The sequence below is a fragment of the Centruroides sculpturatus genome, unplaced genomic scaffold (assembly GCF_000671375.1).
Source record: "Centruroides sculpturatus isolate CEXI.00-Female unplaced genomic scaffold, Cexi_2.0 scaffold1493, whole genome shotgun sequence".
In the NCBI taxonomy this organism is placed as follows: domain Eukaryota; kingdom Metazoa; phylum Arthropoda; class Arachnida; order Scorpiones; family Buthidae; genus Centruroides; species Centruroides sculpturatus.
In genome coordinates this window covers 1-21,121 of record NW_019385718.1, presented here as the reverse complement: position 1 = coordinate 21,121, position 21,121 = coordinate 1, and the positions used below count along the sequence as shown (strand labels likewise).

General features: G+C 32.8%; 3 protein-coding genes, 1 long non-coding RNA gene and 2 other non-coding genes across 6 annotated transcripts; 2 read left to right on the top strand and 4 right to left on the bottom strand.

The window, feature by feature from the left end:
* Positions 1–338: 338 nt before the first annotated feature.
* LOC111641502 (venom protease-like) lies at positions 339–5,267 on the bottom strand. The gene is made up of 8 exons (XM_023387675.1): positions 5,236–5,267; positions 4,678–4,745; positions 3,451–3,660; positions 2,476–2,612; positions 2,276–2,412; positions 1,951–2,198; positions 1,736–1,878; positions 339–1,062 (listed from the first exon to the last, which is right to left on the bottom strand). Exons 2-8 carry the CDS (start codon positions 4,739–4,741, stop codon positions 904–906), a joined length of 1,098 nt encoding a protein of 365 aa, XP_023243443.1. The 5' UTR covers positions 4,742–4,745; positions 5,236–5,267; the 3' UTR covers positions 339–903.
* A 2,057-nt stretch (positions 5,268–7,324) lies between these two features.
* Trnaa-agc lies at positions 7,325–7,397 on the bottom strand. The gene has a single exon. It is a non-coding gene; the product is annotated as a tRNA-Ala (tRNA).
* A 1,326-nt stretch (positions 7,398–8,723) lies between these two features.
* Positions 8,724–8,796, bottom strand: Trnaa-agc. Its single transcript has one exon. It is a non-coding gene; the product is annotated as a tRNA-Ala (tRNA).
* Positions 8,797–10,095: 1,299 nt separating this feature from the next.
* On the top strand, positions 10,096–13,287 carry LOC111641497 (protein ANTAGONIST OF LIKE HETEROCHROMATIN PROTEIN 1-like). Its single transcript, XM_023387670.1, has 5 exons — positions 10,096–10,175; positions 10,252–12,181; positions 12,259–12,374; positions 12,780–12,927; positions 13,010–13,287. The coding sequence occupies exons 2-5, from the start codon at positions 11,836–11,838 to the stop codon at positions 13,285–13,287; spliced, it is 888 nt and encodes a 295-aa protein (XP_023243438.1). The 5' UTR covers positions 10,096–10,175; positions 10,252–11,835.
* Positions 13,288–18,387: 5,100 nt separating this feature from the next.
* On the bottom strand, positions 18,388–20,629 carry LOC111641513 (lactosylceramide 4-alpha-galactosyltransferase-like). The gene is made up of 3 exons (XM_023387685.1): positions 20,471–20,629; positions 19,312–19,402; positions 18,388–19,240 (listed from the first exon to the last, which is right to left on the bottom strand). Exons 2-3 carry the CDS (start codon positions 19,385–19,387, stop codon positions 18,399–18,401), a joined length of 918 nt encoding a protein of 305 aa, XP_023243453.1. The 5' UTR covers positions 19,388–19,402; positions 20,471–20,629; the 3' UTR covers positions 18,388–18,398.
* A 108-nt stretch (positions 20,630–20,737) lies between these two features.
* On the top strand, positions 20,738–21,121 carry LOC111641501. Its single transcript, XR_002759417.1, has 2 exons — positions 20,738–20,817; positions 20,894–21,121. It is a non-coding gene; the product is annotated as an uncharacterized LOC111641501 (long non-coding RNA).

The following is a 21,121-nucleotide window of genomic DNA, read 5'->3' as shown; positions in this document are numbered from 1 at the left end:
GTGAAGAGTGGGGCATGACTTATCCAGGACAGATTGCCATTGCCCAAAAATTCCAGGGTTTATTCACCTGGATTTGATACCAAGTCCCCCAGAGCGACCGATTGGCCGTCAAAATTCTTGGAAAAAAATTTTAGTGACTTTTCATTAGAAATAATTATATTGAAATAAACTCATTATATTATCTTTATAAACATTTATTTATTAGCAAACTAATACACATTAAATCCCATAATTTACATAAAAAGAAGAGAGAATAACCATTAAAATTAAATTAATAGAAACGATCGGCACGCAAAGGAAACTGGAAAATTTATTATACAAAGGTTAACAAGCCTATTCATTCTAGTTGTTGACCTCGCATGTTTCATCAGATAATGTTTTCAATGGTTTGCACTAGAAATGAAATTTGAACATAATTGTGAAATCAATTTAATACGTCTGACTCACTCATGAATAACTTAGAACTTCCTTTGTTATAATACAATTTTTAAATTTCAATTTATTGTTCCACTTGTGTGACTGAGCATGTATGCAAACTTGTTTAATATAAACAATATTCAATACACTTTAACGTTAATAATACAATTTAATCAACAATACCATTGTGCATCAGAAATTTAGCTGCAAGCTCGGATCAATTTCTTAAACAAAGTTTAAAACATAAGTTGGATCTTCTGTGCCACGTAATTCTCGTCTTTAGATACTACATAGAAATGTATTGTGGATCTTGGAAGATCAATCTAAGCCGTGGTTTATACAAAACTGTGGCCCTAAGCTATGAAATACAAGAAGGCCTCCATCAAATAATAACATTTTTTGAAGATGGAAGGAACATGAGACTGTTGCTTGTTTACCTTATTTTTAGAGTTATATTTGTGTTAGAATTTGTTCCTGTAACGGGCTTTACGAAACAGTATCTATCCAACTTCTATAAGCTTTAACTGATGTATATACACCAGGATATCTGCGATTTCCACAACCATTTCCAAAGGATGTAATTCCAACTAAAATCCAGCGCTTCTTAATCTCGCTGTACATTACCATAGGTCCTCCTGAATCTCCCTATTAACAGGATTTAATTAAATTTATAATTTTTATTTATCTAANTTGGAACGCTTTTTTTTTCTTTTAATTTTCTTAAGTTGTATTGTATGCATGTATTTTAAAAAAACCGGCCAAAATATCCCGAGGATAATTGTATACTGGAGAAGTAACATCATTTATCCAGCCACACTATTAATATAACATTCCTAAAGCATAGTTTATCTTTTTGTAAAAGAAGCTAATACATGAGACAAACTTGTTTATACAGAGGAAAAAAGTAAGAGAAATGTAAAATATTTTTTTATATTTTTGATAAATTTTAAGCCAAAACCGTTTATTTAATTTAATTTTTTTAATTCTAAATTTAGATTTGTGATTTCTTTTTTTTTTTTTAAATTTTAACGAGTGCAAAGGGATCATCTCGATTTGTTTTATTTAATAAAGTTTCCATCTCGTGTCGATCTTTTATAACTTAATAATAATAATAAATTATTTTTATTAGACAAAAGGGATTTCCATATGATTAAGGAAAAACAAAGTATTACATTTTTTTCTGTTTATTTCTAATTTAATCTATTTTTACTCTTATTAAGGAGGATTTTGTATATCAATGTTGTTCAATTACTTACTATTTTCTTGTATAAATTTTTAACGTTATTTACTTTTTATTTATTTATTTTTATTCTATTACCTGACATGTATCCGCTTCACCACGACCAGCACATACTTGTTTATCGGTAATTTTCAAATTTATACGTGAATAACTTGATTTGCACGTGCTCAGGGGTACCATTTTCACTTTAGCTTCTCTTAATGTGCTGCTGGCAGAACCACCTGAAAACAAATTAAATATTTATCTCAGAATAACGTTTAAATATTGGAAGAAATTTCTGTTATTTTACAAACCAGAACGTGTAGTGCCCCAGCCTGTGATGTAAAATGTGTCGGAATAAAATTCTGTCGATGTCGGTAGACAAATAGGACGAACGTGCGCATTGAAAATAATATCTTTTGAAAGTTTAACGTATCCGATATCATTTGCATAATTTCGCCCATAGCTTTTATGATAATTCATTTGAGATATGTCGTGAGATATTCCATCAGATTTCGTGTGCGCCCCAACTCGAACTTTCATTTTCTTCATGTTATTACTTCTGTAAGTTTTTTGAAATGATGGATTCATGATTAATACAGTAAGAAAATGTTGTATAAAGTATTATATATTACTTACATTTGTCTCCGGTTACGCATGTAAGGGTATAAACAGTGAGCTGCTGTAAGAACAACTCTAGATGTGATGATACTTCCACCACAGAAGAACGACGCACTTCGTCCAAATGATGTTGTTCTTATACTTAGAAGAGCAGCCTGTCAACAACATAATATAATTATTTAATAAAGATTTAAGTAAATGCAATTTGTAAAACTCACCATCCAAGGCCAAGATCCCTTTACGGCTGTTCGTCCATTTACGATCGCATCAGTTGTTAAATTAAAAGATTCTTCTTCTTCCTCCAAGTCTACTCCACGATTAGTTCTTCTTCTCGTTACTGATCTTTGACCACAAACTTTAAAAGAAACGAATTAAATTGCTAAATCTCATCTGAATTCAAAGGACCTTGAATCGTCGACAAATACAAAAACGTTAGAATTTTTTCTGTATGTATGGATGTTTTGTATGTGTGTGTGTTGAGTTGACAACACCCACACACAATCCCAACACATGGGCAACCAAATACATGGGCGATTTGCCAAAGTGGTATGCCTCCCAAGTACAGGATTTGTGAGATTATAGGCATTAAAAGAGCGATGGATGTAGAGGAAACATTTATTTAGGCGTACAATAATACGAAAATTTTATTATAAAAACAGACCGTAAAACACACGATGAATAAAATAGGTTTATAATGAATTGTAAAATTCAATAGGCGTACAGAAATTCGCCTACAAAGCTGCTCTCCTGCCCAGCTGAATTAATCAGTTACAGAAAAACGTCCATTTGTGCAGCAATATTTCAATGAGCAGATCGAAACTGAAGAAAGTCTCTCTTGGCACTTGTTGACTTCAGTATAATTGTAGTCTCCTGCAGATGCAACAGACTACAATTATATTTTCAATAATTACCAACTTGATGATTTAGGTAATAAACTATACTACCAAATTCGAGAGGCCCTCGAAAGATTGAGGCCTAGGCTCTTTTGCCTCTATATATATATATATAGGTTCGCTTCTGCCCCGAGAAGAGTTTAAAAACTAGTCCCTATTAAGGCGAAGAAATCCCATGAAACTCCACGTAACTAGCCCGTTGGTGAGGCTATTATTCTTCGATTATTCTTCCCATAACAAATAGAGGAAGATGTGTTTAATGAATAGCATAAAATTTAATTTAAATTAATATATATTTACCATTTTCAGTACTAGGTATAGCAGTTGTCTTTGATTGCGCCCTTGATCTTTTAGTGGTTTGGACTGGCCAACTTGTTTTCCTCCATAAAGGACAGCAAATCAAATCACGTCTTTCAGGACAGGATTTAACAGTAGAACCTCTTCGTAGAGTCGAACAATCCGATCTCCTTCTACACATTCCAGACACATCCGATGATACTTCACAAGTATCTGAAAATGGTCACGCCATTAAAATTTTACTATAATTTATAAAGCAGGAAGTGCGAACTAAATGCATTATAAAAATAAAATTCTACTGAAATGTCTTTCAGATAAATTTTTATTATAGAAATAACCGGATTTATGCCTTTTGCCCAACAATATTATATCGTGTTAATATTATTTTATTGGGCCAATTTATAAGGAAGAAAAATGTAATATCGTTCTAAGTACTTTTTATGTTTGAATTTGAGTACTTTTTTTGAATTTCTTAGAAGTACCACGCAAGTTATTGTGTTCAATTTCATCTTCAATGGGTTCTTTTATAGATCTACAAGCTGCTGACGTGGCTAGGGATTTTGAGGGTGGGCTATTGATTAGGTTGGATTGGGAGATGATGATCGAAACAGTGGTATTAGTAACTAAAGGCTACATTTATTTACCTGAGTATTTACAATAATGAAACTACAAAACACAGTGCTCAGGTTTAAGAGGGGATGAGCATTAAGGATGGTTGGAGAAACCATACGGTATTTTTTTAGGGAATCGAATAATTTGAACGGTACATACATTAAACGGTATGGAATCCTTTATCTAACAAATATACATAATAAGTTTAAAGGAGTGGGCTTTAAGGATAGTTGAGGAAACTCTCATAATATTTTTTCTAGTGTCGAAGAATATTCATGCGTTGAACTGTATAGAAACCTTTACCTAATATACATACATACTCTTTTATATATGTAGATGTTATTTGGGACACAGAATATTCCATAGGAAGCTTAAAAATAGAATTTAGAATAATATAAAATATATCAAAACTCGTTTCTCTGAGTTTAAAATCGGTGCTAACCACGAAAACACATTCAATTTTTTGAAATTTTTTCCGTTAAAAAGTATATTTTTTGACATAAATTTATTTTAAAACATTTATGAACATATCGATAATATAAATAACTTTGAAATTGAGTATAAAAACAAGTATGAAATATATAAATTTATATTTAAAAAATTATAATAATATTTTACCTAGACTAAGACTTGTCTTCAGAACAGATGATAAGCATAGAATACATAGCAAAAATTCTATCATATTTCTGAATTAAATAAAAATTCAACATTTAATAATTATTAACGAATCAAATAATGATAATAATAATAATTAACTTAGTTAAACTAATTCATAATTATGTATAATATAGAGGTTAGTGTCAGATTACCGCACTGAGAGAGCCGGGTTCGAATACGCGCGAGCATTAACACAGGAAATTCTTGAAGGAGGCCTTTCTCACCATTTCTTTTTTTTTGTGAGCCTGGCCAAACTCACGACGGGCCCGAAAAAAGACCCTCTTAATGCCCGCAGTGCGGAGAAAAAAACCCATAAAAAAACACGTATCGGTATAACACGAAGCTAATTATAGAATAAGCATAAATATATTAAAATTTCTATCTTTAATGCATTAACTTAAGCTACAATGATAATGGTGTTAATTATAATAGTAGTGTTTAAATTAGTGTGAAAGAGCACGAATAAAAAATAACATTAAACCAATTGAAAACGTAAATAAAATACATTTTTTGGCTTACCTTTTCCCTTTTTTTTCTGCGATGAGTCCATGTAGACCTCACGTTTTTGTAGCATACGGTCATGTGACTTATGACGTAGCTTATGAGGTAGATGTAACAGAACAATCGCCATTATGACCTTAAAAACGGTTTAATAAATCCTCCAACGAATTCATAAAGTTATAGTTAATGATAATTAATTTTCTGTTTAATTAAGAATATTTTAATTATGTTTTAAACATAATTTTAATACCCGAAATTCTGAAAAATATGGTGATTGCATTTATAAATGTCGCTTGTAGATATATTGATATAAAAGAATTATTGATGCAAACTATTCTATTGACTTCTGTCCCTATTTAGATTATAGATAACATTTTTTATATATTAAAAATCAATAAAAGAATAAAGGAAATGGCATCCTTTCTTTATATAATTATCGTATATGTACATACATTTCGCATGTATTGACGTGTGTAAGTGTATAATATAACTCTTTTAAACATCAGTTCTGCTGGAAATTCGATATTCATCTACATTATATATTGACAACCGAGCTGTTACATGTTTATCTGAAAGAATTTCTTATAAAATACAGTTAGAATATGGTAAATAATTAATTTCTAACATGCATATTATAATATTTTATCGTGTTTGAAGGAAAAATGGTTTGTCTTATGAGAAATATATCGTAGATCTTGAATAGAATCAAGTTTGGGTATAATTTTTCAGCACCTAGCATGAATATTTCCTTCTCCCAACCGTCTCAATTGTGGGCATGGCCGACAGTACCCTTCTTAGTACCCACATAGTTGAAAAGAGTGGAAAAAAGTACTTTCAGATTGTTTAATTTTAATATTTCCCCACTCTTTCCTTCCGACTAACTACTAGTGTTCAGGAGCCAAGTGTATAAAACTACTGAACAGTAGTACTTAGTCACGAGTTTGCACCTCACCAACGGACTAATCTTCACGTGTCTAACATCAAAATAGGGACAAGTTTCCCATAGAAAGTACTTCTCCTTGACAGATCTCCCATGTGTGACATTGTCTTATTCCATTAATTCAATCAAATCCTTTCCAAACATTATGATCTCAAGTTAAGAATTCCGTAGTATACAGTAGAATAGTTCCAACCCACAAACCCCACCGTCATTCACGCATCTTACAGGATAATAAAGGATAATCTAGGATGTCCACGATGATAAATACAATTAAAACTCACAAAAATAGAAGAAACGCGTATTGCTAAGATGTATAAGCACCTCAAAACCACGTATCTTCTCATTCTCCTAAACATACCTCAGGAACATAAAGTCTTTTGGAGCAATCGGCCTTCGTCTTCAGCCTCTCAATATGCAAAAACCAATTTAAAAAATTTGGAGAGAATTTTTTAAACAAGTTTTCTTCCTAACGAGAAGAATGAGAGGTTCATGACAAAGACTGACTCTGCCAAAAGTCTATTGATCCTTATACTGTATAGAGCTTCCTTCCATCTTCAAAAATGAATTAATTTAAATTACACATTATTATTTGATGGCGACCCTCCTGTATTTCATAGTTTAGGGCCACAGTTCTGTATAAACCACAGTTTAGATTGATCTTCCTAAAGACGAGAATTTCGTGGCACACAAGATCCTACTGATGACATTGTTTCTAAACATCCTTGAGGATTAGTTGGATCCCCTAAGAGCACAAACTGAATTTAAAAAAAAAATAGATTTTTTTTTATACTAGAATAGGATATTTATATCCTGAGATAGATAAACTGTTATAAAGCACGCCATACTTTACAAATTGGATCACATTTATTCTAGATTGAGCTAACACATATTCAGTTTTTATTGATATTAATGCTTGTACTAGAAAAATTCCCGTTTCGAATATAAGTTTACCATCCGCAATTACGAGTAATTGTCCTTTAAACGTAATTGTTGATAAGGAAAGTGTCCTTTCGATTATAGATAACAACAACGAGTATTTGTAGGAAGTAAAAGTGATAAAATATATTTTCGACGTTACAAAATGATAATGACATCAATTTGAATTGCTCTAGTTACACTCCAAGCAGGCCAAGGATCATATTTTGTTCAGTAAAATTTTTAAAAATTTGGAGGCGCCGGGTATCGATCCCGGTACCTCTCGCATGCTAAGCGAGCGCTCTACCATCTGAGCTACGCCCCCTTGTTAAATAAATACATTTTAAACTTCACTTTCTTTGTACGAAAGTGAAAGTTATTTTTAAAATTTGACCTAATTTCTGACATTGTTGTGTGTCCGGTTTGGCGTCGCGCTCTCTACATACTACTAAATGATAACGGGTTCGAACCTCACAAACGGACTATCCACGTGTAGTTTTCCGTGTTTTCTTCACGTGTTTAACTCCTAAATAAGACCAGTTTAGCATAAAAGTCTTTCTCTTTGCTTATAAAATTATTTTTATTCTGTTTAATTTTAATCCTCAAAAAAACAATAAAAAATGATCTATTATATAAATGTCTTTTTACATCATAATTTACATAATAAATGTAAATATATTTAATAAATTTTTTTATTCATTTATTCATTGGTGTAAGAAAGAGTTAATCAAGTGTTTAAAAGTAGAATCAGAAAAAGGTAGGCCCTACATACTGATTTCACTTAAAGTAATTAAATCGTGTGACTAATAATTTCTATTATTTACAAGGACTTATTATTATTATTTTAATAGAAAAGTAATAAATAAATAGAAATAAATAATAATAGAAAACATAGGGCCCCAAAAATAATAGAAGATAGAATGTAGGGCTTGTAAATAAAGAAAAGTTGGATCCTAGACACTGCTTTTATGTTTTTCTATAGGCCCTATATACTGAATTTACTTAAATTAATTAAATTTTAAATTATAAATTAAATTATAAAATTATAATTTTTTCCTAAAACTCTAAAAGATTTTATTGAATTTATAAATTAGTGTGTTCAATCAATCGTGCTTTAACTTTCAATCTCGTTGCTGCTTAAACTCACGACAAATTTTTGGTAGTGTTATTCACTCAGAATTTTTCGTAAATAGGGATAGAAAGTCACCTCCGGAGTCACTCCCTACTTGACTTATATGATTTGATGCAACATGGCAATGCAATAATATATATATATTTTTTTTTTACTAAAATAAAAAAATAACGTTCAATTTTAAGATTTAATTTAAAAAGAAAGATGGGTTATGTAAAAAATTAATTAATAAAATTCATTTTAAAGTAACACGCTTATTGCCTAGAGCATCACTTGCATGTATGCATCATTAATATTAAACAAAGTATCATACTTTTATATCAATCATTGGATAAGTTAGTAATCACTCTTCAATTTGTATTGTAAATTCGAGGGTTCCGCGAAATTAACACAGCTAAACAAGCTATTAAAACCTCCTCCGGATGGCACAGAGCCCATTTTTGCATAATATATGGATTAAATTCGTATGAAGTAATACAGGACGGGTATATTTTGCGACGTACAAAAGGTGAAAAAATATGGAGGCGCCGGGTATCGATCCCGGTACCTCTCGCATGCTAAGCGAGCGCTCTACCATCTGAGCTACGCCCCCTGTTATGTATACAACCTCATTTAATCCTATTTATTGTTAATCAAAGGTCGTTTTTGGTGTTATTTGATCTCGTTTTCGAAAGTTATTTTAAAGTCATGACCCAATTTCTCACTAGCAACAACCGGGACCATGTTGCATAAAAAGCTTACAGTTGTTACAAGTTACAAATTTACAAGGAAAATGTGTTGATTAAATAGTTACAAGCTAATATTAGTAAGCAAATTTCATTGCTTATAGTCACTTATAATCAGTAACAAGCTACAAGTATTGCTATAAAGCTTAACAAGTAAACCTACAGGGCCAGATTGCATGCTTGCTAGTGTTGTATTGCTAATTATTCTATTCATATTAATTAGCTTAAAATATATTCATAATTTGAGTGTTAAGTAAGTATAAATACATAAACTTTTATGCAACTAGAATTAATAACTCTGTTGAATATATTTACATATAGTTTTCTTACTTTCTATCTTCCAAAAGTAATATATTTAATATATGTTTTTCTGTATTAATTAATTTATGTCTACATAATTTTTTAAATAAAATCTTAATCTTTCATACCTGTATTATATTTGAAAGTATTTAAATTATAANGGTGAGAGTGCGGGTGCTGATATAGCCTACGTTTAGAATGTTTCTAATTATATCTGTAAAAACATTTTCCCACTTTTATTCCGTTTTTAATTTTATTTTGTAACAGTAAAGTTTAATTTTAATTCGGCTTGACGATTTAAGTTTAAAGAGGTTATTTTGTTTTAAAGTAACCCGATGGTGTCCTTCGTTACCCTGAAGTGACACGATGTCAAACTGCTCAAACATATTATCGATATTGGTCGCTGATTGGTCAACTATCTATAACTTGAAGAGTCCCCTTCATTAAATTTGTCAAATCTTCTAATTAATTGCGAGTAATTGGTTAACAATTTCAAAATTATTCCGTTATTCTAGCATCCGACCGAGAAACTTTACGACCATTAATGCTGAAAAAAGTATTTAATTAATTTAGATTACCCTTTAAATTTGATATTTTACCTGATTTTGGGCTGTCGTTTTCTTAGATGTTTCGAACAATTACGTAATTTATGTGGCTTACTTTAGACACATCAATCTTACTTAAGCGCCACGTTGCAATTAGAGTCAATTTATGCTAACGCAGTTTAATGGAGAGATTACATCGTTAGTTATGTCATATTTCCAGAACAGAATAACTTTCTGTTTAGAAAATTTCAACTTGATCACAGCTGTGGTTTTGTTCAATGATGTTTGCCACGTCACGCGCATTAGAACAAAGCTTTGCCACGTCGCCCGCAAGTTGTCAAGCTGTGGTGCTGTTGAAAATGACGATGATGGCCTCGAATACTTGTTAACTCCTTTAATTTGTAGGTTAATTTACTTATATAACAAGGCAAACGCATAATATGAAGATAGATATTGAAGAGCAATCATGGATTTCAGGTAATGCCGTTTAACTCTTTCCCTATGGTCACCAAGCCCATGATGGGTTAGGCCAGGCCCACAATCGGTGGTAACGGATGGGGCCCGACATATCTTATTCTTGGAGTTTTATGAATTTATGACCAGGACGAATTCGATTCCGGGTCCTCAGCGTGATAAGCTGCTACCTTAACTGCCTCACCATCCGGCTGTCGGCGGTATGTTTTCTATTTTTTAAGAATAAATTATAAAAAATTATTTAAATATTTCTGAAGTATCTTCAATAGCATAATTAATGAAAAAACTAGTTTCAGAATCGTGGTGTTACGGAGAAAATAAATAAGATGCTGGACTCCTCCAAATGTTATCTGAATGTTGCTTATACAGTCTGTCTATAACGGAACCTCAAGGGAGCGAACAACTCTTCCGTAGTAGACAGGTTTTCGCTATATACAGATTCCGTTATAGACCTGTTTGACTGTATAATAATTTGGACGAATTAATGAAAAACGCATTGCTAGAAGAGAGTAATGGTAAGCCAAAAGTCAGTTAAACCGCCTAATCAAGGATAATAACGTGTAGTTATTCTAAAACCTAAATTCGATTGTACTTCTGCCAAGTGACTTGTGACTTCATGTGCACTGATCTCAATGCAAGTTAGGAGGCACTGATTGCAGAATGATTTCAGGATGATCTACCTGTAAGGTTTACAGGTGTTTTTTGGAGATTAAAGCGTAATACATTACATTTAATTGCGATTGTTAGTTAATTATTGATTGCAAACAAATTATCCTTTGCTTTACTAAACATATTTCTCTTGGTAACGAAAAAGAATAGTATACTTTTTCTAACTTTCCGGGTCCACCAGCGGCTAATCGGTTTCATTCCCTGAACACTGGGAGATCGGTTGTGGATACGTGGCCAGAAGTAGCTGTCCATGTGGAGTTTTCCAACTTTTCTCCACGTCTGTAATACCTGAATAAAGGCTAGTTGCTGTTAAAAAAATCTCCCGGAAGACATTCCCCCTAAGCAGATCGCCTAAATGTTGCGTCGTCTTAACTTAACAAACAAGCTAACTTATGAGACGTAATTCTTTGTTTAACAATAGTCTTTTGTTTCATATAGTACGAATTCGCGTAACACGGAACATAACTATAGTGTTATCGAGGACTACCTGCATGCTGTAGATCAGGGCTTCTTAAACTATGGGTCGCGACCCCATTTGGGGTCACTTAGAGAAATCTTGGGGTCGCGAGATTTTAATGCAAAATTTTGAAAATAATTTGTGAGTTTGAAAATGAGTTTGAAAGTGAGGCATGCTTTGTGTCATAAGTTTCGTGAGTTGCGCTTTGTGCACTTCTAAAGCCCTGGTCACACTATGCGATTTCTAGCCGCGCAGGCGACTGCAACTGCAACAAGCGCGAGTCGCGCGCGTCTTCTCGTGGTCACACATTGTTCGTTGACGCTGCAACTCGGAAACACGTGACCCTATAATAAGCCAATAAAATTACAGTAGCTCGTTTTTGACTACCTTCGTGAGTTTACCTCCATTTTACGTTCTAATTCAGAGTATTTAACGACATTTTAGCCACTTTTCTTATTAAAATGGCAAGCAGTTCCTTTTCTGGAATGAATAAAAAAAAGAAGGCGATAATTTTGTTAGAGCTGGCAAGAATATACGAAGAGAAAAATAATAAAAAACGTTCATGCTGGGTTAAAACTTGGAGAAATGAAATTCAACGAGCCAAACAATCTTGCTTCCACCAGCTGATGAACGAATTAAGACTTTCGGATGCCGAAGGTTATAGGGGATATATTCGTATGGACACGAATACTTTCCAAAGTATTTTAAGGAGGATAACACCCATAATAGCTAAAGAAGATACTCATCTTCGAAGTTCTATTTCACCCGGAGAACGTCTTTCGTTGATACTTCGTTATTTAGCTACCGGTAAGAATATAATATATTTTGTATTTAATTTATATTTTATGCAATCTTATGATTAAAATGGTTTATATATAATTTAGGCGAAACGTTTCGTAGTTTAGCATACCAATTTAGAGTGGCGCATAATTCAATATCTATTATTATCCCAGAAGTTTTGGATGCTATTTATCAATCTTATAAAAGTGAATATTTGAGGGTAAGTGTTGTTTAGAGGAAAGCTTGAATGATTTTATTCATTTTTAATCGATATATATTTTCTTTAATATAAGCATTATATTTCTTTAATATTCAATTATATATTATTAAATGTAATCAAATTTTTTAAAATAAATGTAACAGTAACTTTCATAAATTCAGATTTGATTTATATCAAATATAGCATTTAAATTTAAATGTATTAAAACTGAGTTAATACAAATGTTACTATCAAGATATGTTGACAAATATACAACGCAAGGTATATCTCAATAATGTTAATTTGAAAAGAAAATTGTGCAGAAAAAATTTATTTCAAATGTTCTTAAAGAACTTCATATTATTTTGATTTTTAACTTTATTATTATATTGGCTACATTAATTTAAAATTGTTTATTTTTCTAAGGTACCATCTACAGTATGTGAATGGGAAGATATTGCTAGGGAATTTGATGAAATGTGGCAATTTCCTCATTGCCTTGGTGCAATAGATGGAAAACATGTACAGATCATATGTCCTAAGCAATCTGGATCTGCTTATTATAACTACAAAGGTAGTATTTCTGTTATTAGTCAATTATTTGAGGTTGTATCCAGTTATTCTGTTTGCTAAAGTTCTATTTTTTTCCAAATAAGGATTTTATAGAGTAGTTATGATGGCAATAGTATGTGCAGATCTTTCATTTATATATGTGGATGCAGGCACTAATGGGAGACAGAGCGATTCTTCAATTTGGAATGCATCAAATCTGAAGAAAGCTATTGATGATGGAAAGTTAAACTTTCCACCAGATAGTCCTCTTCAAAGTGGAGGACAGCCAATTCCATATGTATTTGTTACTGATGAAGGAATTGGTATGTCTTCACGAGTACATACCAATGAGGCCTTATCCAATGAAACAGTTGACAGCTGAGAAATCCACCTTCAATTATAGGTAAAAGAACTATTAAATTGTTTTAAATAATTAATATATTAATCATTATCAGTGTATAAGTCATAAAAACCGTTTAATTTAATTCAAATTGAAATTGTTGTTAGATTATCAAGAGCAAGGAGAGTTGTTGAAAATGCATTTGGGATCCTGTCTTCTGTTTAGAGAGTCTTCTCTACGGTGATTTTATTATCCCCAGATAAGGCTGCGAAAATCATCTTAACATGTTGTGTTCTTCACAACATGTTACGGGAAAGAAAAATAAAATCTTATCTCACAGCTACTACCAGTGATAACTTTGGAGAGCAACATCAACAGTTTACACCTTTGGAAAACAGTCGAAATTTAAATCCATCAACAACAGCAGCAAAAGCAATTCGCGATGAATTGAAAACATATTTTAATACTGTAGGCCAAGTAGAATGGCAATGAGATGTAAAATTATTAAATAATAAATATGAAATGTAAAATTATTTTAAAAAGTTTGGTCAAGTAGAATGGCAATGAGATGTAAAATTATTAAATAATAAATATGAAATGTAAAATTATTTCAAAAAGTTTGGAATTATTATAATTACAACTCTTCATTATAAATGATATACTGTTTTGAGTTTAAGAAATATACAACAAGTGAAAAATGTTTATTAATTAAGTACTATTAANTTCATTATAAATGATATACTATTTTGAGTTAAGAAATACAACTTTGATACAATAAGTGAAAAATGTTTATTAATTTAAGAACTATTTACAATATATTTTTCTTCCTCTACAAGGAGAGAAAATATTTTAAGTTGCAAGTCCAAGGCATTTTCCTTGGGAAGGGTTCTTAGTTTGGCAGCTATAAGGCTGCCAAATTCGTCAAAAGCATCCTTCCTCGGTTCATTACAGAGAGCCTGAAAAAATATTTAATAAACAATCTTAAATGAAAAGGAAGACATCTTATATTATTTAATAATCATCTTTGTATTTGTGCAATATTTATAATATCAGTTACTAAAGTGAACACTTACTCAATAATTTTGAGTTTTTTAGTTGTTCACTCTGAGCTGTAAACTATAAATAAATAAATTATACATTTTGAAATAACTTACATTCATTGCACATTCATAAAAATTTTCTTTCTCCTTTCCTTCCATCTTTCTTTTCTTCTTTGGTGGCTGTGCATCAAATGTACATGGTGACAATGAAATACTTTCATTAAACATTTCATCATCATCATGTACATCTATATTTGTTTTTTCTGCCTCATTATATGTGCAGCCAAAAGTGGATTGTTGTGCTTGATTTAACTATAAATAAAAATAGGCTATATTTAATTAATTTTTACCTACTTTAATATATAAAATATATATAACTTATATAATTACATCGTATGACGACAGCGGTGATATCGTTTTCTTGTATGAGTTTAGAAGAAAACTCAGGGACGACCAATGTTCCCACGTTGGTTTATACACCTCGTGTTCTCCACATCCACTTCGTCTGCTGTCATCTACTTTTTTTTAATTCTAAGAAACGTCGTTCTTAGATGATGATATTTTTTACTTAGTTCTTTAGCTATATTTAAAACAATATTGTCGTTACCAAACTAAAAACAATCAACATTTTATATCCAGAAATCTAAAAATGGTACTTACGATCAATGCCGAGACTTTCACTTATCTCACGCCATGCCTGCGCCCTTTTATCTTTTCTTCGATATAATGAAGAATTAAAGTCCCACAGGCATTCGTAAGACTGTATAATCTCGATCAATCTGGATTCTAAACACGTATCCATATTCTTGTTATCCGCCATGATAATGAACTATTTTCATTGTTGCCACCGTATGACGTGGCTCAAAGGCGTTTGCTGATTGGATGCGCGTTTGCAACCGTCGCGAGTAGAACAAACTTTTTGTTTCTACTTGAGGTTGCAGTCGCGCCGGTTTTCGAGGGGGGATTACTAGTTAACGGGAACAGCCGTCGCGGTTGCAGTCGCCTGCGCGGCTAGAAATCGCATAGTGTGACCAGGGCTTAACGGGAACAGCCGTCGCGGTTGCAGTCGCCTGCGCGGCTAGAAATCGCATAGTGTGACCAGGGCTTAATGCAGCGAGACAATGATCCAGCAACACTGATTGTAGTGTGAACTAGTGTAGTGTTGTCATTTTTCAGTGTATTCAGTTGTCTCTGTTCCATTGTAACACAAAAGTGAACTGTGGTAGCACACCATTATTGTTTCTGCAAATTTGTATATATCTTTATTTTATATTTTTGGGTCGTGAAAAAAATCACAATCATAAATGGGGTCGTGAACAAAAAAAGTTTAAGAAGCCCTGCTGTAGATAATTGATTTTCTCTTCTAATTAGTGGTGTACTCGAAATTTAATCTTGGGAAGTCGAGTTAAACTGATAAAGAAATAGTTTTTAATGCGAATTCGATAAAATCCTACCACGTGATCATAAGGAACTTCATAAAACTTTGTGGGAATCGTAAAATTTCCAACTCGCTGATTCATAAGAAAAACAAGATACAATGTCATATAAATAAAAAATAAATTTTATTTAAGGAAAATCTTTTGTAAAATTTACTAGTTTGTTTTCTTTTTATTTTTTTCAGAGGTGCCAGAGTACCTTTGCCTCTTTCTGGGGAGGGCCACTGCTAACTGTAAAGTATAAATATCAATATCCTTAGCGTTATTTTAGAGTTACTCGGGACATTCTATGTGAATCTCGAGCCTCCTAATAAATTTTGATTTTTTAATGGAACCTCCACCATTTGTTTTTCTTTTTCCCTGTGAGCAGCAACAGAACCTTTTCTTTCATGCCTAACGTAGGTTTGGTCAGGTCCACAATGGAGCCGTCGGGTGGTGTGGAAAAATGCCCGATATATAATATTCGAAACAGACCACTCTCGAAAAATGTTCCGAAGTTGTTCACCCGGATTCGATTACGAGTCTTCCAATAGGTTCTGATACCTTCACTGCCTCTGCTGTTTGCCGTGGGTTACAGGGCAGAGTCTGGATACTCAAAGGACGCAACAAGGTTGTTGTAAATTATAAACGTATCTCACCATAGCTGTAAAAATTTAAACATGTTAAACTTAGTAGATTGTCCGTCATTTGTTTTCTAACTAATTTGTTTCAGGACTAGGTGTCCACACGGAAATTTACTTTTCAGTCACTCTCATTGAACTGGAAAAATTTGTGTCTTTATTACATCTAGGGGAGACCGGGGCAAGATCAGCATGTTAAGCTTTACTTAAATTTTGTGTAATAAATACTGCTGTAAACTGATAAAAGAAAGCTTTGTATATTGTCTATTGGAATGTTTTCTTACTATAGAACTGGTTAAAATCAGTTTGGAAATGAAAATAATTAAAATTGCCCTTGGTATAGGGGCAACAGTAATGGGGCAAGATAGGCACGTATATAAAATTATGTTATTAACAATGTATAAGTTGGAATTCACTATTAAAACAAAGAAATACAAATCCAACACCCATTTAATATTATTACAACGAAATGCAAGTTCAAAGACATATANGAATTTACTAATAAAGAATAAAATATATTATTTTTATTAATATATATTAATAATAATAAACTCATTATATAATTGCCAGACATACCTGAACCTTTCATATGTTGGTAATAACCAGTTGTCATCAGCAGACATTTAAATAAAGGAGTTATTTTCGCACACTTTTAACTTGAATTATTTTCTCTCAAAAATTCGACTTAATTAAAATTTTAACAGTTTATTTAACATTTTAATAAATTTTAAACTTTTCTCTTATTTTGTACTGTTTCCTTCCAAAATGGCTACTAAAATCCAACGAAAAGGAATAATTTTCTCAAGATGGCGAGAGAAGAGAAGTGAAGTGGCTTTTGTCGCCATCTTGTTTTGGCACTTTGTTACTTTGACAGTCAGGCCGAAACTCCACTAGCGTAAAAACGGGCATAACCTTCGCCGTAAAAGCTTTTAATCACGTGACCATGATATCATCTCGGGTATCATGGTCACGGCCCGAGAAGGTCGTAAAATCAGCGTAAAAGGGAGTTGAGCACTGTTCAAGTTTCGACGAGAATACGGCCGTAAAACGGTACTATCCACCAATCAGAAGTCAGTGAAATCTAGATCATTGTGACACGGTGCGAAAATGGCGGAAAACGAGCTTTTGTGTACGATCCCTCGTGGCTGTTCTAGAATAGATCTGCAAAGAATTATCGATAACATCCGAAAGTGTTCGTGTATCTACGACAAGAAGTATCCCGATTATAATAATGGACGCCTAAAACACGCGATATGGAAGGCCAAAGGAAGATCCTTCAATTTAGAGGAGTATATAATAAAAAAAGCTAAGCTTATAAGTGCTGTATATTCTCTTAATTAATAATACGATAATAGAAGTTAATATATTTGTAATTATAGTAGAGAAAAAACTCGTATAATATAATCATTATCTTTATAACTTCGATAGTGGTACTGTACATCGTAAAAACTTCGCTAGCCGTTCCTCTAACTCAATCCAGATGCAAATGCAAATAGGTCACGCGATTAAAAGTTTTTACGCCCGTTTTTACGCTAGTGGAGTCTCTGCCTTAAGGAGCCTTTAAATCCCATTATGAGCTCGGCCCTAGCCTTATATTAATATTAGTTCTTTAGATCAGTGGTTGGCCCATCAGTGGCCAAGCGGTACCGTTCCCTGAACACTGGGAGTTCGTTCGTTGGATTCGCGCCTCGCCAGGAAGGGATGGCAACGTGAAGTTTTCCGGGTCTTTCCACATCTGTAACGCCTGACGATGGGCCAGTTAATCTTAAAAAGATCTCCCGGAAGGCATCCAGCATAGAGTGGTAATGCCAAACTACAGCTTCCAGAATATATCTGGCCAGAAACTCGCGTTAATCCGTTTCCGCCACGAGATGGAAAGAGTTTACAAAAACCAAAAGTCGTAAATTAGTCGTAATTAATTTAAAGTAAAAATAAATGATAATTTATTTTTAGTTTAATTACGTGAGCGCTTATTGGTTAATTTCATACACTGACTTATAAATCTCCGTTGTGAATACGCACGTATTACCCAACCATATACCAGAATACATCAGTTTTCATTTTTTAAATTTTTCATACATAAAGGGACAATTTTCTTTCATAGCATTTTCATAAATGCTTCCGGAACCAATCCGTAACATTTCATTTTTACTTTTGGCATTCCAAACGTGAATCGCGTAACTTTCTTTCAATATGTGTTTGTTTTTAGGGGTAGGTGGACGAAAATATTCTTTCCACTTATAATAAGGAATGGGATAACCAGCATTTTCGGGTAGAACGTCCATATCACAATTCAAAGCTGATAGATCGCTTAAAGAACGAATTTTACAGTAGTCCTTTACAATTTTCGTGAAAAGATTTGGGCCTATACAGCCCCAAACATTCTTCCTGTAACTTTTCTCCAAATTCTGTAAACATTTGTACAGAAAGTTATGCCCTTGATCGAATCGAAAAATTGCATTATTTACGATCGATTTATCTTGCATTATCGCGAAATTATTTATATTGTAGAGAGGTTTCAGGACTACCACGTCCAAATCTAGATATATTCCTCCGAATTTCCAAATTAATACTATTCGTAACGCATTACTGATGTCGTTTGTTCTAAATATACTCGTAGCCCATTGTTTGCTTCTAAACCATGTTTTCAAAGGGGTTCCTTCGAAGGTATCATTTAAATCGATTCGATTTACTTTAATATTTGGATACATTTTCGTTAAACCGTAAGCATCGTCGGCATCCTTTAAAATCATCACTTTAATTGATGATTGACTGTGATGAATGGCGGCTGATTCGATGGAGCACGCTTGACGAAGGTTTAAAAAATTTCCCGAAGTTTCCACGAAAAATACATCGACGGCTGCTTCAAATAACACGTACGTTTTCCACCCTAAAAAAACTAAAACAAATATTTTATATAAAAACTATATTGATTCAGCTTATTATTTTTTAAATATGAATTTTACTAACTTGAAAGTCTCCAGTAGATGAGACCAGCGATGCCGATTAGGGCAAAGAACCAAAAGTATATATTCAAGTTTCCCATATTCAACTTAAAAAACTGTTAAAATTTCAAAAAGTATATAAAAAATAAATATATAAAATGTAATATTTTTTAATTGAATTATTTATCTAGTGTTCATTCTAAATTATATCACATATATAGGCTTACATATACAATATATATTATAAGATGTACCTCAAAATGCATTGCAAAATGTAAACATTGTAAATTTTTAATAAAACCAGTTCAAACTCCCGACACGACCAAAAACACCAAGTCAAAATAGCATTGGCCCACCAGTAAAACCACTGAATACAGTTGGTCATGGATTTTCGCCTCGCCAACCGACTGGCACGTGGAATTTTCCGTGTTTTTTTTTACATTTATAGCACCTAAATACGGTCCAGTTTCTCTTAAAAAATCCACCTGGGAGGCATACCCCTTCGGCAGAAAGCCCACGTGTCGCGTTGTCGATAAACAAACCAAACCTAAACTGTTAAATCCTAATCTTAAGTTTTTCTTCATTTTCCAAATAATTGATAGTTTAGACCACAACAAATTTAGCAACAAGTAGAGTAACTTTCCCGAAAAAAAATGTAAAATTGTGGTGAAGCCATCTGTTACGATTTTTTATATAAAAATTATCGGATGTAAAAAAGCAGTATTAACTGTTGACTGTAATTAAGTGGTGAGGGTGCGGGTGCTGATATAGCCTACGTTTAGAATGTTTCTAATTATATCTGTAAAAACATTTTCCCACTTTTATTCCGTTTTTAATTTTATTTTGTAACAGTAAAGTTTAATTTTAATTCGGCTTGACGATTTAAGTTTAAAGAGGTTATTTTGTTTTAAAGTAACCCGATGGTGTCCTTCGTTACCCTGAAGTGACACGATGTCAAACTGCTCAAACATATTATCGATATTGGTCGCTGATTGGTCAACTATCTATAACTTGAAGAGTCCCCTTCATTAAATTTGTCAAATCTTCTAATTAATTGCGAGTAATTGGTTAACAATTTCAAAATTATTCCGTTATTCTAGCATCCGACCGAGAAACTTTACGACCATTAATGCTGAAAAAAGTATTTAATTAATTTAGATTACCCTTTAAATTTGATATTTTACCTGATTTTGGGCTGTCGTTTTCTTAGATGTTTCGAACAATTACGTAATTTATGTGGCTTACTTTAGACACATCAATCTTACTTAAGCGCCACGTTGCAATTAGAGTCAATTTATGCTAACGCAGTTTAATGGAGAGATTACATCGTTAGTTATGTCATATTTCCAGAACAGAATAACTTTCTGTTTAGAAAATTTCAACTTGATCACAGCTGTGGTTTTGTTCAATGATGTTTGCCACGTCACGCGCATTAGAACAAAGCTTTGCCACGTCGCCCGCAAGTTGTCAAGCTGTGGTGCTGTTGAAAATGACGATGATGGCCTCGAATACTTGTTAACTCCTTTAATTTGTAGGTTAATTTACTTATATAACAAGGCAAACGCATAATATGAAGATAGATATTGAAGAGCAATCATGGATTTCAGGTAATGCCGTTTAACTCTTTCCCTATGGTCACCAAGCCCATGATGGGTTAGGCCAGGCCCACAATCGGTGGTAACGGATGGGGCCCGACATATCTTATTCTTGGAGTTTTATGAATTTATGACCAGGACGAATTCGATTCCGGGTCCTCAGCGTGATAAGCTGCTACCTTAACTGCCTCACCATCCGGCTGTCGGCGGTATGTTTTCTATTTTTTAAGAATAAATTAT

Bases quoted from the DNA above. Each gene is read 5' to 3' on its own strand.
- LOC111641502 (XM_023387675.1), bottom strand. From the start codon at position 4,741: ATGATAGAATTTTTGCTATGTATTCTATGCTTATCATCTGTTCTGAAG. The intron at 2,413-2,475 runs GTGAGTTTTACA...TGTTGTTGACAG, and splicing joins AGGGATCTTGGCCTTGGATG to GCTGCTCTTCTAAGTATAAG. The intron at 1,879-1,950 runs GTTTGTAAAATA...ATTTGTTTTCAG, and splicing joins CTGGGGCACTACACGTTCTG to GTGGTTCTGCCAGCAGCACA.
- LOC111641497 (XM_023387670.1), top strand. From the start codon at position 11,836: ATGGCAAGCAGTTCCTTTTCTGGAATGAATAAAAAAAAGAAGGCGATA. The intron at 12,182-12,258 runs GTAAGAATATAA...TATATAATTTAG, and splicing joins ACTTCGTTATTTAGCTACCG to GCGAAACGTTTCGTAGTTTA. The intron at 12,375-12,779 runs GTAAGTGTTGTT...TATTTTTCTAAG, and splicing joins ATAAAAGTGAATATTTGAGG to GTACCATCTACAGTATGTGA.
- LOC111641513 (XM_023387685.1), bottom strand. From the start codon at position 19,387: ATGGGAAACTTGAATATATACTTTTGGTTCTTTGCCCTAATCGGCATC. The intron at 19,241-19,311 runs GTTAGTAAAATT...TATTTGTTTTAG, and splicing joins CATCTACTGGAGACTTTCAA to TTTTTTTAGGGTGGAAAACG.